The sequence below is a fragment of the Nelusetta ayraudi genome, unplaced genomic scaffold (genome assembly GCF_046127955.1).
Source record: "Nelusetta ayraudi isolate G7.1 ecotype Tasmania unplaced genomic scaffold, CSIRO-AGI_Nayr_v1 ptg000017l, whole genome shotgun sequence".
In the NCBI taxonomy this organism is placed as follows: Eukaryota; Metazoa; Chordata; class Actinopteri; order Tetraodontiformes; family Monacanthidae; genus Nelusetta; species Nelusetta ayraudi.
In genome coordinates, this window is record NW_027466067.1 from 9,304,314 (window position 1) to 9,319,312 (window position 14,999).

Genomic DNA, 14,999 nt, shown 5'->3' on the forward strand with positions numbered 1-14,999 from the left:
ACCCCGGAAATCGGGCTCTATTTAAATCCAGTCATCTCCTGGTGCGTCCTCAGCACGAGTGACTTTGCTTTTGGCACGCTGGTGGCACGCTGCCTGTCACCCACTGAGCTCCTGACCAGACAGCCAGGGTGAGACAGTGGAGCCTGACAGCGGAGGGACTGCGCGTCTGTCCCACTGTGTCCGCGTCGGGTGGAGCAGGAGTCGGAATTCTGACTCTTCATGAGCTACACAACTGTAAACTTGTGGAGCTGTTTCAATCGCACCTGGGAAATATAACAGTGGCTATTTAACTATTAAGAGTTAAACTATTAAGAACAGTGCAGGAGAGGAGTTGCATATTACATTATTGACCTGGTAGCATGCTGTATACTTTCTCATACGGGACAGTTTGTTGATCTACTTGTTCCTTTTTTTGTGTGTTTTATTGTCTGATTTTATTGTCTTTAATTCTTCTTTATTATTTTATGATCTTGCCGTGAGAAGTTCCACGTGTCTGCTCTTCATTCTCATGCCAAAAGCATTGCGTTGAAATTAATTATTACATGTGAACGGCAACAGTGAGCTACAATAAAAGATGAGCGATAAGCCGATGAGTGTTATTGGAACGCTTTTAAAAGCCGGAATCCCAAAACGTTGCCCGCTGATCCGCTGCGCTCACTTTATGGCAAATGTGTTAAAAAAAACAAACAAACCATGAAGTTCTGAAGTAAGTCACTTCCTGTCTGATGATTGTCTCTCTCAAAACTGTCTCGCAGTTTTGCTTGATAAGAGCGCCAGAGGTAACGAAGAGTCAGTGAACTTGATATTATCACAGGAGTCAAGTGTGTTTACATAACCTCTCCGTGAGGTCAACGTTACTCGTCATCTTTAATCGGTGGACCGCGTAAAATTACGTGTTCTGTTCTTCAGTGTTGACTGATCTAATCCGTGACCCGAAGACGGGAACATCAGGTTTATTTCCAGTCTCAACGCTTTGATCCCTTTGAAAAGAATTGTAACCAATCCGAAAAAAAAAAAAAAACCTTGCGCCAGAATAAAGAATCAAATGATGCAAGACTGAGATCAAGTGGATGAAAAAAAAAACCCAAAAAACATTGCCGATATGTCTGTGTTTGTACATTTGTGTGTATGTTGGTTCTTTTATGGCGTGTGAATTAGTGCATGCAGTACTTTCCTCTGTAGCTGCTGACAAACGGCACCGGTCTCCCATGATGTCATCCCAAATAATAAAGACGATCCTGTGCACATTGTTGTAACAGTCCTGGTCTTTTTTTTTATTTGAATAGTGTTTCCATCCTGAAATACTTTGAAGCAGTATTAAAGTAAAAAGTATTAAAGTGGCACCGACAGACATAATGATGTAAATAAAGGAATGGTGAAATTCCATGAAAAATTGCACCCAATGCAACAGCATACAGCAACAGAGTGAAAGGGATTCTAAGGCTCCTCCTTTTAATTTTCTAAGACTTTAATAATTCACATTTACTTTTTGTACCCAAATGTCCAATGCCACAGAGAAGTAAAGGGGCTGTGAGTTTAACTTCACTAAACACAATCAGTGCCATGATACATGCTATGTGCTACAAAGTCACCAAAAAAAATATAATAAATAAATAAATCCTGTTTGTATTTGCCACTATAAGGGCAGCAGATCCACTTGTTTACATTCATTTGAACTCATATACTATATCTAAACTACTGGTATAGCACTACACACGTGTCTATAAATGCTACGGGACCTTACAAACGTGTCTGCAAAGTGATGTACTCTGTACCAATCCAGGTGCAAAGAAATCATGAGGCTGAGCACACAGCAGCATTCAGTTGAGAGAGACCACACTCAACTAACAGACACCCCTAGAAGAAATATTAGCATCATCTCCTCTCTCTGCTGCAGCAGCCCTCAGGCCCGCTGTAATCAAGTGATCACACCCGACACGTTTCCACACTTACTGCCGTAGTAATCGGTTTCCCCATCACAGCATTATACAACATTTTTTAGCGCGGGTATTTTTTTTAAAAAACATTTTTAGGTTACACTCTGCAACTGAACGTTTCTCCCTTTTGAAATCAAGCAAACTTTATGTTTTGATGTTGTTTTTCCATTGCACACAGACAGCTCCTCTCCAAGTCAAACACGTCTAAAGAACACGGACACAAGGCAAACTGATTGCTCAACGGTCCCTCGCTGAATGCCAATTGATCTGCCACAGAGTGCATGGCCTTTGCTCTCAATTACCTCATTTAACGTCATTGCGTCATGTGCAACTGCTTCCCAGCGTCAGGCTTTCCTAGTGTTGATATAAATGCTTTACTTTTTAATACATTTTTTTTTTTTAACTTTCAGATGTGGTGAAATGAACTACAACAAAAACAACTCCCTCTATTTGTCACTATAAAAACAACAACTGGGCTCTCAATGCCTTCTGGATGCCTTATTTAACATCAGTCACTTGTTTTTGAAAAAGGAAATAAAACTGAACAATTCTTCTTCGCACACTCGGGGGGGGGAAACAACTGTGAAAACTGTATGACCCCTTGGCTGATATCTGTCCCACCGATGGCCAGCAGCTGAATAGGCCAAAGTACAGAATGACAGCATGAGGAAAGGAAAGGACAGAGATCATAAGTACCATGACACACACTGACTTCACAACACTTGAGCAGTTGCCTCCCCACAAAACACAGCAGGTGAAACCGAGGCTCTTGCAACACCTGGACTCAGCCCCAGATAGAAGGAGACTAAGTGAGTATGAATAAGTTTCATTATCTGTGACAGTCATTTAAATTAATTTCATGTAATTACAGATTAATTACATTTGTGGATATTGTTTTAAAATGAAAAAAAATACAGTGTCAAATCCTTAAATCATGAATTTATAAATGTGGCGGACATCAGCGGGTGATTTTTTTTTTCTGTCATTATCATTTTTCCTGAGTGGAACAGCGCACACAAACATCATAATGCAAAAATCTTTTGCAATCAAGGCTGGTCGAGATGTAGATGAAAACAGCAGTTTCACTGTGACACCACAGAAATGATGTGTCCGATGGGAGCAAGCTGCTCCAAACAACACCATATTTTCTAGATATTCCCTTCAGAGGTGTAATAAGTTTAATTTAAATGCTTATTAAATTGGGTCGTCGGCGTAGCAATTTATTGGAATAATTATCTCGACATCAATTCGTCATCCCAGACCAATTACGGGCCGCGGCGTAAATCAAAACTTTCATCACTGTTGCCTGTTCTTTATAGGCCCGTAAAAAGTTAGAGCGCCGCCGGAGAAAATCACCCGCTAATGTGGATGGAGTGCCGGGGGTTTGACCGGCTCGGAGGGAGAATCGCGTAATTCTCTGCAATCCAATCATTCCCGGCCAAACAGTGCAGCTCGCGCCGCTAATCAGCTGTATTGTTGTTTCTCTTGGGGTTGGAGGGAGGGGGGGTGGGGCGGGAGGGGGGGGGGGGGTGTTCAAAAGGCATGATTGCAGAAGGAGGTCATGTGTCGTCGTTTGCCCCCGTGAACCGCTCCGTGGGTCACACTTGCGTGTTGTCTGCAGTCAGCCTGCGAACGTCCAACCTGGGGACAAGCCAGTTTTATCGCGTGTTTACGTTTGGCCGACTCTGGGTTGTCCCCCTCTGGAGATAACGCCTCAGCGAGACGAGCGCTGGAGGTAACTGCCGTTCAAAATCACTCGGACCCCCACGGCTGTGCATTCAAACCAGGTGTGGGTTTTTTTTTTTTTGGCAAGTGAAGTGAAGTCACCTCCTCCAGATTCATCGCTGGGAATATTAATGCCTTGTCTGCATGAGGCAACCTGCAGGCAATGGGCGCGCCATCTCCCTCAATATCTAAATTCACGGGTCACGATTTTCGGGAGTCTAAGTTGCAAGACTTCAAGGGTGAAATCATGTCACAGGGTGAAATCATCCGCTGCACTGCGCCGCGCCGCCGCCTATTGGCCCGAAAAGTTTTGCGTTCCCCTTCACGCCATGGCAACATGGGCTCCTGGTGGAAGTTGATAGGGGCAAGGCTCACAAAGAGGGGAGATGTATGTGCCCTCAATGTTCTGCAAGCCTTCGTCAGGCCAATTAACATTCAAGTAGGTTAACGAGAGAACTCACGGCTCAGCCAGCTCTTAAGTTGCTCCGGTGCCCCCTGATTAATGTTGGTCATTAGGACTGAGGGCCATTCATTACCTGAAGCTCCTCAATGCAATTCTAATCGGCCTGAGATCCCAGCGTGAACCCAATGCAGTTTCTCATTCGTATCATTTCTCTTCATCTTTTGTGTGTGTGTGTGTGGAATTAAACACATTGCCAGCAAACATGACGTCTCCGGAGCCAAACGGTGTGTGCCACCGAAAAGTCAAGTCGTCTCAGTCCGATGGGGCCCACACACATGGTATGGTGATTATTAACCGCTTACTACCATTTCTTTTTTATTTCTTTTTTATTCAGAAAAAAGTGATAATGCCTCTGCGTAAGGGTTGAAAATTACTTTGTATTTTATGCATGTAAGTATATGAATATAAGTATATAAATATAACTAATTTATACATAGATTTTTTTTTTAAAATATATATAGATTTTTTTTACAATATTGGAGTTCTAAATTTTGTATTGTTTATTTCAATTTTCCCTCATTGGTTATCTTCAAAAAAAATGAACGATGGGTTCCATTTAGATGACATCTGCCCTTGTATGTATTTCTTTGCAGTGGGAGACAACAGTCACGTGGGGGAGGAGGACCTGAAACGGTGGCAGAAACAAGTCCAGGTAACGCATGCAGTGTAATTGCACTGTTGCTCTTTATTCACTTGGACTCTTTAGCAAAGCAGCAATTAGGAAGCCAGAGATTGAAAGTGTGTCGAGTAAAAACTGTAATTAAGGTGTAAAAACAAACCCACTTGGCGTTCATTGCGACACGGGAACAATGTTCTCCACGTGTTTTCCCCTTGCAGGAGTTGAAGACAAAGGTTTTGGAGCAGGTCCAGGATCAGCTCAAAGACATACTCGACAAAACCCTGAGTGAGGGTCTGCCGCCTTATGGCGAAAACCATCAGGCCGCTAACAGAACAAAGAAGCCTCCGTCCAGGTGACATGGAGACGACTTTCACCCGCGCGCGCCGCATGTTCCCCTCGGCCCTCGCGCTGAGGGACGAGCTAACGTCTGTCTTTGCTACCACCACAGCTCTCAGAGAATGGACGACGGCAAAGTTTTTGTGGCCAGGCAGTCACTGTTGGAGTAAGTAACACACTGATGGTGCGAATCAAAGACCAGTCATTTTTGAAATCTGATCAATAATCAGAATCAGTTGAATTATTTTGTATGACAAAGCCTCCGCTCTGAAGGAGAAAAAGAAAGAAAATCTCCGACGGACAGATGGTGGAATCAGTCCTGCTGTTGCTACCGATCAGCACAGTGGGACCAATGTTATGTAATATTAATGTACTATATAATAGGGACCATCAGACAATATTAAGAACACCAGTTCCACTCTGCACTTCATTACGGAGTACACAGCAAAGGGAACTCATTATTTAGATTAATGCTAATGTGCATTAGGGGGGGGGGAAAGAAAACCTCAGTTCTACATTCTGAATGTGAGCGTATGATTAGTAACAGACCTCACGGTCAGTTCATTAGACTGACGAATATGCAAGAAAAAAAAAAAAATCAGACAGCGAGGATGAAGAAATGCTGCAGTGTCCAGCTGTCAGAGAAGGAAACGCTTTGGACAGGAGGGGCAGATTTATCACACCAAAGCAGCTGTTTAACACAGAACCCCCCCCCCCCCTTTTGTCTCTGAACACAGAGCTGCATATGCAAGTCAGCCACCTTGTTTTTGCTTGATGTCGGAGTGTTGCAGACTCCGGCGTCAGTTCGCGTGGAGGATTGCACGCTGACATATATAATGATGTCTCTATTATATCAGTTTCAGCAGTTTTATCAGTGTCGACAGGGTTTCCCCCCCCCCCCCAACATACCTGCTTATCATTCCAGACCGGCTGTCAAATATCTTGCTGGGAAGTGCAGTCCGACTCCCCCAGGAAAAAAAAAAAAATGTGACCGTGTGAGATCCATTACGATTCCTTCAGAGGGCCGTCGCTGAGTTTTATAGGGGACCAAACATGCAAACAGTGAACCTTTTTATATGGAACCAAACAGGTTTTGCTTCAACCTAAATATGGAACAAAGCAAAGCTTAATACCATACAATAAATACCTTCATACTGCACACATGCAAAATGAAATTTTAAATTAAAAAAAACCTCATTAAAAAAATGAAACGTAAATGAATAAAATTCATATGCATCTTTTTTTCATTTGTAGCCCGCTGATTTAAATTTCAAAGGTGACCTTTTTACACAGGCTCATAATAGATTTAAGAGCAAAAATAACAACAATAAACCAATTAAGTCATAATAATATCCTTCAGTGAACATCCTGTCCTGATTGCCACACCAAAATACCAGCAGAGCATTCTGGGATTCGTAGTGTTAGCGGTACATGTGCTGTATAATACCGGTAGTAGTGATTTCGCATTTCTTTGCGGGCCAAATATAATTGCACTGCGGGCCAATTTGACCCGCGGGCCAGAGTTTGACACCTATGCTTTAGACTGATGCCGTCCTCAAGTCGCTCCACTCGGCTCTGGTGACACCCGTTCTTCTTTCACTTTTGCCCTCAGTGAGCTGTTTGAGATCAGCCACATCAGGACCATCTACCACATGTTCATCGCTGTTCTCCTCATCTTCTTTCTGAACACGCTCATCGTGGACTTCATCGACCAGGGCAGGTCTGTGTGTGTGTGTGGAGTCGGCGGGTGGGTGGTTGAGTAGGTTGCCGTGTTGGGAGCAGGATTTTGACTGCACAACCCTGAGCTCAACCCAAAGTTCTTACACAACGTCTGATCCGCTCCTTTCTCCACATTGTGACTCCTGGCTGAGTCGAAACAGCCTCCGCAGGGCTGTGGGGTTAATGTTTCACTCTCTTCCTCAATGCCTGCAGATGTTTCAATGCAGACCGACATTCCTCAGTGATTTGTAAGAGATAACGATTAAAAAAAAAAAATAAAAAAAAAAGTTGACGAGAGAAAGTATGAAGAAATAAATGGTGCTCGAAGCCAAAGCAGGTCAATCTGACAGTATTTTTAGAGTTTTGTGTTCTGAAACACCATCCGCCTCTTCTCACTAATATATCACCAATGTTTTTTTTTCTTTTTTATGGTCTCCTGGTCAGGTTGGTGTTGGAGTTTGACCTGCTGTTCTACGCCTTTGGGAAGCTGGGGACGGTGACGTGGGCGTGGGCCGTGATGTTCGCCTACACTCTGCTCGCTCCCTACTACGCCCTGAGGTTTTGGGGCTCTCTCTACCACACGTCCAGCTCCAAGCTGGGGCTGTCGCTGGTCACGGGCCTCGCTCTGTCTGCGTTACAGACCTACGTGCTCGGCCACTTCCCCATCCACGTGGTCATGCACTACCAGCTGCCACCGGCCTCACGGTTCATTGTCATCTTGGAGCAGGTGAGGAACCACCGCCGTGACTTTTGCCGGAACTAAAAACTATAAACTATAAACCTGACAGAAGATGGAACAGAGGAAGCACTCGACTGAAAGCAACTGAGGAGGAACGTGATGTGTTTGATTGTTCAGGAACTGCCAAAAAAGCAGCCTGCTTGATGCAGAGACAAACCGTTAAAAGTGTTTCTGACTAGGAAATAATCGAACAACGTTCTCAGTCGTCAAAGGTCATTGTGCATTTGCTTCGTGCTCTCGAAAACCAAGTCGTCTGGAGCAAGTCGGCGTCTGAAATCCCACAATTTTGTGACATTTGGCAACTAACGACAAGATCGACAAGCGCAATAGCAAGTAAACAGAAACCGAACACAGGTGAGAACGACATGAGAAGCACAGCGTGACAATCTGGCAAAGGCTGAATGGGCTCTTTTGAGGAAAGTACCAGGGCGCCGTGAGCTCTTGGGTCACCGTGCGCTGCAGTCAGGTCATCGGGAAAACTAGAAGGATCTTTACCTGGAGGCTGGAGCCAGTCTGGTCCACTGAGGACCAGGAACCAGAACAAGGTGTTGGCTGGGCACCCAACTTGATTCAGAACCTGAAATGTTGGTGAAAACACACCTTCACCAACCGTCACAGTGGCTCGTCAGCTGTCTGATACCAAGAGATCAAACTTCAGGTTCAGGGACACAACGGGCCAGCGTCATGATTACAGGATTTTGTAGCAGACCGAGCAGACTGGATGGCAGCTGGCCGGCCACCAGCTTGTGCATGGAGAGCACCTTGCACATGCAATATTCAGAACCGTGTCGTTATTCATCACTCGACGGCCTCCTCCCGGCAAGCAAAGATGCAGTCGCGGTGCAAAACAGTTCCACCGTGCAAATGCCGCATCTGCCGGGTGGCTGTTGGCCAGGGACGAGTGAGATCTACAGCTTCAAACAGAACTGAATCCAACTGCAAGTGTGATTTAACCCCGTTCACAGTTTGATTAAGGTATTTTCTGTACCTACAGGTACGAACACGTTCCTGTAGTAACCTGAGGTTGACTCTTCACGTGTTTTCTCTTGAAAGCCACAAGCGAGCACTCGAATCATTTCTGCGAAACTGAGTCAATCTCTTTGCAACCCATTCATTCAATAAATTGATTTTAGTGTTCCTCTGTAAGTTCCTCTTAAAATCAGTTCTGCAAACAGTCCTGCAAGTAAAACATATTGATAACAGGCGTAAATATGGAAGTTCCCCACAAAATTGTTGGTTCCTTTCTCAGGTCCACACCAGGTCTTCGCTTAAAGTTTAAACCAGTTTCCCAGCCAGACTTCTTCTTTACCACAACATGAACCGTGTTCTGATAAATCACAGATCAACGCAGACAAGATGTCAGTGAACAGAGAAGATGTCCTTGTCCACTCTGCTGCTCATTTAATGGCCGCACCAATCATCTCCCCCAGATTCGCTTCCTGATGAAGAGCTACTCGTTCGTGAGGGAAACGGCCCCTGTCGTTATGAGGAACGCTCCCAAGCATGGTACTGTACCTGCCCGCGCGCTGTAGTAAAAATGTCAAGTGCGTCCACGCCACAGGCGGCGTAAATCCCTCTCAGTGATGTCTTAGGCACCGTTGAGAAATGACTGAAAGTGAGCCGAGCGGGTTAGCCGAGCAGTGATTCATGCTGCACTTTCAGCTAACAATAAAAACACCAACGTACAATAAATAAGTGGGACTATAGGAATCCTCAGGGGGATTTTACTGCAAAAGGCTCTTAGTGGTGAAGAATGTGTCTCTTTTGACTTTATACTCACAGCCGAAAAAGGCAAAGACTCGCTTGAGGAAAATAGAGCGGGGAGGAAAAGCCTGAATGGAAAAAAGAGAAACTGCCAGAGAAAATGTACCAATCTCGTACTATTGTTTTATTCATAGATCTATAACGTACAACTTACTCAAAACTACAAAATGCCATTCCCGCTATAATTTTAATATTAACTGTATAACAGTATTATCTTGAATTATTGCCATTGCATTGAATTATTGGACTCACAGGTGGATTAAATGCAGATAATTCAACTTACTGGCCCGCCATAACGAGGAGAAACAGAATGGAGTGGAAGATGCAAACTGACAGCTTATATTGGACTCTTTTTACACGGGCCTGTGAATGCCGTTTCAAAAACTGTATCCCCTTTAATCGAACAGTTGGAATGAATGGATTGTGTTTGCCTTGCAGGGGACAGTCCCAGATTCCCAACGTTGTCGAGCTACCTCTACTTCCTCTTCTGCCCCACGTTAATCTACAGAGAGTCATATCCTCGGTAAGGCATTATTAGAGGATTAACGATATACGGCCACGTGCAGCTTTCGCAAGCAGCCCAGCCCACAGCCCAGCCAATCTGAAAGTGACGCATGAATTCAGCAGAACTGCACGCAGCAGAATGCAGTTGCAGAAACTGCACCTTGCAATTGCAAGTTGCAGTTGTTGATGCGAATTTTGGAAACAGAGGCCTCTCTCTCGGGTCCTGGGCTCGTGCACGTCAGTGACAGGTTGCACCCGTGCACCGAGTGCAACGTCACGTGCTCTCATGAGCAGAGCGCCGTGTCAGGCCTCAGAAAAATAAAACTAAATAAATGATTTGCCGTAAACAACAACTGTGAACTAGTAACACAGGGCATCTATCCTCAACAGGAATTCCCACATCAGATGGAATTACGTCGCCGCAACACTTGGCATGGTAAGACAAAACGCCTTTTCCTTGGCCAGCGGAGACTTTTTAATTTCCAGGCGTATCGCTTGCAGCCAGACGACAGAAGGCCCTTGTGTGCTTTAAAGTCCAGAAGTCGATCTCGGCGATCTTGTTGTGTGTGAAGTTAAGAGCGTCTCACTCCCACCGAAGCGGCCCTCCCGCGTTTACCCTCCTCTGTTGTGTTTCCGTTTTTTTCCTTCTCTCACTTCAGATCTTCGGCTGCCTGTTTTACACCTACTTCATCCTGGTGCGCCTCTGCGTGCCTGTCTTCAGACCGGAGAGCAACCAGCCTTTTTCTACAAAAAACATGGTCTTGGCCGTGTTCCACTACATACTGCCGGGTAATTTCTACCCCTCCCTTTGCTGGCAGAGAGAGCTCAGTGATGTGTAAATGTCACGCAATATTAGGAGATAGCGGAGCGTGAAAGAAGCATTTCAACACACACAAAAAAAGTTAATGGTTGTCTCTGTCTGTGCCATTTATCTGGTTACTTCCTCTGTTATTTCTTATCAGTTTGAGTCAACAAAACTCAGCGTCCCGCACGACATTGTAATAGAGGAAGCGGGCCCCTTGTGTTTTTCGGCTCAGTATTAAGATTAAAGATGCCATTATGCAATCAGACCCTCAGATCTGATCCAGCAGCTTTATTACTCCCTTTAAGTGAATTGCTTTCAGTGTCGGCGTAAAAGTGCCAGTTTCAAAGTCGCTCTTCTTCCAGACGAGATATCCGGGAGCCATGCCCAGAACTGAAGCGTTCCTCACAAAACCTCTGCCTCCCTCAGGTATCATGCTCCTGCTGCTGTGCTTCTTCGCCTTCCTGCACTGCTGGCTGAACCTCTTCGGGGAGCTCTTGCAATTCGCTGACAGGATGTTTTACAAGGTGCGTGCGGTGCGTGGCGTCAGGACTGCCATCAGCCACAGCGGGTTACTTCCCGGCAAGCCTTTGCTCCGTGCCGTGATGGATTTTTGTGAGAAGAGTTTCGGGGGGTTAGCTAGGTTAGCTATCTCTTAGGCTCTTTGAGTCGATGCGTAAATGTGAGGTAATAATGCCAAAGCAGCTGTGCTTGTCGTGAAAGATAACACATTGAAAAGTGGAAAACATGATGTGCACTCGAAGGTTGTTGCACTTCAACAACAGTGTAATAAATCACCTTATATCATTATATCATTACATTAAAAATTAAAACTATTTTCTTGATATTTGCCTTAACTGAACAAACTGTATTTTTAAGTTCATAAAACTCAAATCTTCTTTTGTCCTCCTGGATTTATTTTTGCTCTATGCCTGATTCTCCAGGACTGGTGGAACTCCACATCCTTCACCAACTATTACCGCACCTGGAACGTGGTGGTCCACGATTGGCTGTTTTACTACGGCTACCGGGACTTTCTCTGGGTATGTGCCGTTTCTCTCTGACCCCTGAACTCAAACAACAGCGGGATTCTTCTATCTGCCCTCTTGAAATGTGTTTGCAGCGGCGGTCCCTCGTAAGCCCACTGGCGCAGATTCCCCGCTGACCCCTGAGCTTTGATTTTAACCCCCTTCCTCTCCGTTCCTGTCCTGATCCCTGCAGCTGTCCAACAGGAAATTCCGAACAGCTGCCATGCTGTCCGTCTTTATCGTCTCTGCTGTGGTCCACGAGTATGCCCTGACCCTCTGTTTCGGCTTCTTCTACCCCGTCATGTTCTTCCTCTTTGCCATCATTGGAGGTGAGAGCCGAACTAATGATCATCGTTAAACGTTGTGGAGCAAACCTGACATCGCAGATGGAATGTGTGCCAATCCTCTTGCATACAACTGCTGCTACTCTATCCTCTGCGCAGTGCACACAGCTTGCATCTGCTTCTTCAATTGTCATTAAGGCAGCTTGTAACAGCTTGCAGATTCCGCAGGACTAAAGAGATGCGGATTGATGTGGAGCTAGGCAGGATTGGAGCTTTTCAATGCTGACATGCAAGGCTTCAGCCTGCAGCAGCAGTGGTCTTGCGAATTTTTTGGCCATTGCACACATTGTCATGATGAATATTAAACATCAGAGGTGGGAGTAAGAAACACGTGAAAGTCACAAGCAAGTCTCAAGTCTTAACCTTCAAGTCTCAGGCAAGTCACAAGTCACTGTGGTGATAATCAAGCAAGTCAAGTCAAGTCATTGCTCAGGTCAAAGCAAGTCACAAGTAAAGCCATACAAAAATCTGATCATCTACCCAGTTTCCACATTAAATTAATTACTTTATATGACGTTACGTTGACGTTATGCATATCTTAAACTTAACATGGCTTAATATTCACATTTATATCAACAAACGTTAGCTTTCTAGCTAACGTTGGGCCAAATGACCAGCCAATAAGTTAGCTGAAGACACTTTTATTGGACATTTTATTGAGAAGACGTTAAGTTTAAGCTATGTTAGTATTAGCAAATGTTAGCTTTCTGACAGTTTGCTAACAGTTAGCTAAGGAGGTGCATTCACGTAGCCTATCTTTCTTTGTGGGTTTTGTAGTGACGGATAAAGTTGGAAGTTGTGGTCGTTAGCTGCAGACCTTCAATACCGCTGTCCTTAAGAGCGTCATCGACAACACAATCCCTAAACCCAAATTGAATTATTCTTGGCCTAGCCGCCTCCATGACTGCTGCTCATGTGTTGAGCTGTTGACCGCTGTCGGTCTGCGTGCAGCGTGCATTGCACTGTAAAATCACCCGATCATGTTTCAAAATAAAATAATAATAAAACACGTTTTCTAATGTAATCTAAAAAAAAAAAAAAAAAGTTGCAAAAAAAAATGCAAATATTTAATTTTAAAAAGTCAAATCGTTTCGAGTCCTTTGTCTGTCGAGTTGAGTCGAGTCATGTGACTGGAGTCTCCTATCTCTGGTAAACATTATAATTATTATATTCCAAGTGTTTACAGTCTCCGCCAACTTACAAGTGCTCTGACAAGAAAACATTCCTTTTTATTGTTCTTTTAATGCTCTTCCGGTGTGTCACTAAGCAGCTTTTCATCTCAACAATGACACCCGTAATCCGCTGTTGTAACACGTCCTCTGCCATCTCTCTCTCTCTCTCTCTCTCTCTCAGTGGTGTTCAACCTAACCATGAACGACAAGCGGCAGAGCCCCGTGTACAACGTCATCATGTGGGCTTGCCTCTTCCTCGGCCAGGGCGTCCAGGTGTGTCTGTACTGCCAGGAGTGGCACGCCCAGAAACACTGCCCACGGACAGGGGTATGTACCTCGCAGAGACGCAATGCAACGCTCCGTCTGTTTGACCCATTTGTTTCCCCATCTGGCGGATTTTCCCATATATATATATATATATATAGATAGATGTATATGTTGTTTAAGCATGCGATCTTTCACATTTCATTGAACTGGGGCCTCATCTCCAGTGGCGAGTCCGACCGTGAATCAATATCGCGCGGATGCAAAAGTGAGATTTGTGGGGTCTATTTTTAGCCGAATCTAAGAGGATCTGTGGAAGTATACAGGAAGATTCTGCTGCGAGATTAATGGAGCGACGGATCTTGAACAACAGTCTCCCCACCGCCGAAATAAACGCACGAGGAGAGCTGTCCTATACGACACCGGTACCCTAGAGTTATAAAACAATATCGCCGCATAAATCAGAGGCTTCCCGGCAACAAACGAAAGCACAGGGTGTTCCAGGTTTTCAGCGCCGCTATCAGCAAATTGGACATTGACCCCCTTTCTGCCTCAATCTTTTTTGAAAGTAGGCCAACAGGTAAATGCACTTATCATTTTTTTTTTTTTTTATATAAAATTATAAAGGATTATCTGGAATTGAAAAAAGAAACCCGTGAGGACGGATTTCGCCAAAAATTCGTCGGCCTCTGTGACGCTGTGACGTCAAACGGGCACCGGTACCAGGCTCAGCTGCTCCCCGCGCTCCATCAGCTGTGTCATCTCTTCTTATCCGCGCTCGCCATTGAGCATCTGTCCTCCCGGATGACTGCGTCAACACAAACCTGTTTTGAAGAGAGATAACGCACCTAACTTTCGCGAGCGAGCAGGGGGTCCAGCCTCTGCTGGGTATCAGCCTGACATGTATTTAACCCCTTCTGACCCCCCCCACCCCACCCCACCCCCCACCCCCACAGACCTCGAGTGTTCGAGCTCCCAGATGTGGAGGATTTGCGCGGCAGATGGGCACACATACTTAACATACTCGCTCGACTGCGGACGAGTGATTCTCTGCGTATCCCGGGGCCGAGGCGTCCGCTAATGCCAGCGGTGGCGTCATTCACACCCGCGGTGGCTTAGCGCAGGGAGACGCCGTCTAAAAATAGCAGGGGCGTCGGCAAAATGAGATTATCACGTGATTAATGAACGGGTTTTTAAGAAATTGTCCAGGTAGCATGCGTAAAAGGATTACATATCATGTGAAGAGACAGACGATTCCTTTTTGGACTTTCAATCCCGTGTTTCCACTCAACAGAACAGCTTCCTGGAGCTGATCACCCCTCGATCGTGGGTCTGTTACTGAGGTGGCCTTCGTCCTGCAAAACAAGGAAGGATGCCTACGACGTCGTGTAAATGTGTGACATTTCCAGTATGTGTAAAGGCTACTTTTATATTGTTGTGTTGTCCATTGTCAATGATCCGTCAACGCTGATTTAATTTATTCTATCCATAGAGAAGCAAACATTGTTTTGGCTTGTCTAAAGGTAGCTGCTTAATCAATGTAATACAAAAATGTTCAACTTTTTTGTGTAGGAAACTGCTGT

At 45.0% G+C, this 14,999-nt stretch overlaps 1 protein-coding gene across 1 annotated transcript; it reads left to right on the forward strand.

Annotated features, from left to right (window-relative positions):
* The first annotated feature begins 4,290 nt into the window (after positions 1-4,290).
* Positions 4,291-14,976, forward strand: soat2 (sterol O-acyltransferase 2). The gene is made up of 15 exons (XM_076025285.1): positions 4,291-4,403; positions 4,719-4,777; positions 4,963-5,096; positions 5,193-5,246; positions 6,693-6,800; positions 7,244-7,526; positions 8,969-9,044; positions 9,741-9,825; positions 10,197-10,242; positions 10,466-10,595; positions 11,038-11,135; positions 11,553-11,651; positions 11,830-11,965; positions 13,334-13,479; positions 14,711-14,976. The coding sequence occupies exons 1-15, from the start codon at positions 4,328-4,330 to the stop codon at positions 14,756-14,758; spliced, it is 1,578 nt and encodes a 525-aa protein (XP_075881400.1). The 5' UTR covers positions 4,291-4,327; the 3' UTR covers positions 14,759-14,976.
* The last annotated feature ends 23 nt before the right edge of the window (positions 14,977-14,999 follow it).

Coding starts and splice junctions, on each gene's coding strand:
- soat2 (XM_076025285.1), top strand. CDS start 4,328: ATGACGTCTCCGGAGCCAAACGGTGTGTGCCACCGAAAAGTCAAGTCG. Junction 5,247..6,692: donor GCCAGGCAGTCACTGTTGGA/GTAAGTAACACA, acceptor TTTTGCCCTCAG/TGAGCTGTTTGAGATCAGCC. Junction 10,243..10,465: donor TCGCCGCAACACTTGGCATG/GTAAGACAAAAC, acceptor CTCTCACTTCAG/ATCTTCGGCTGCCTGTTTTA.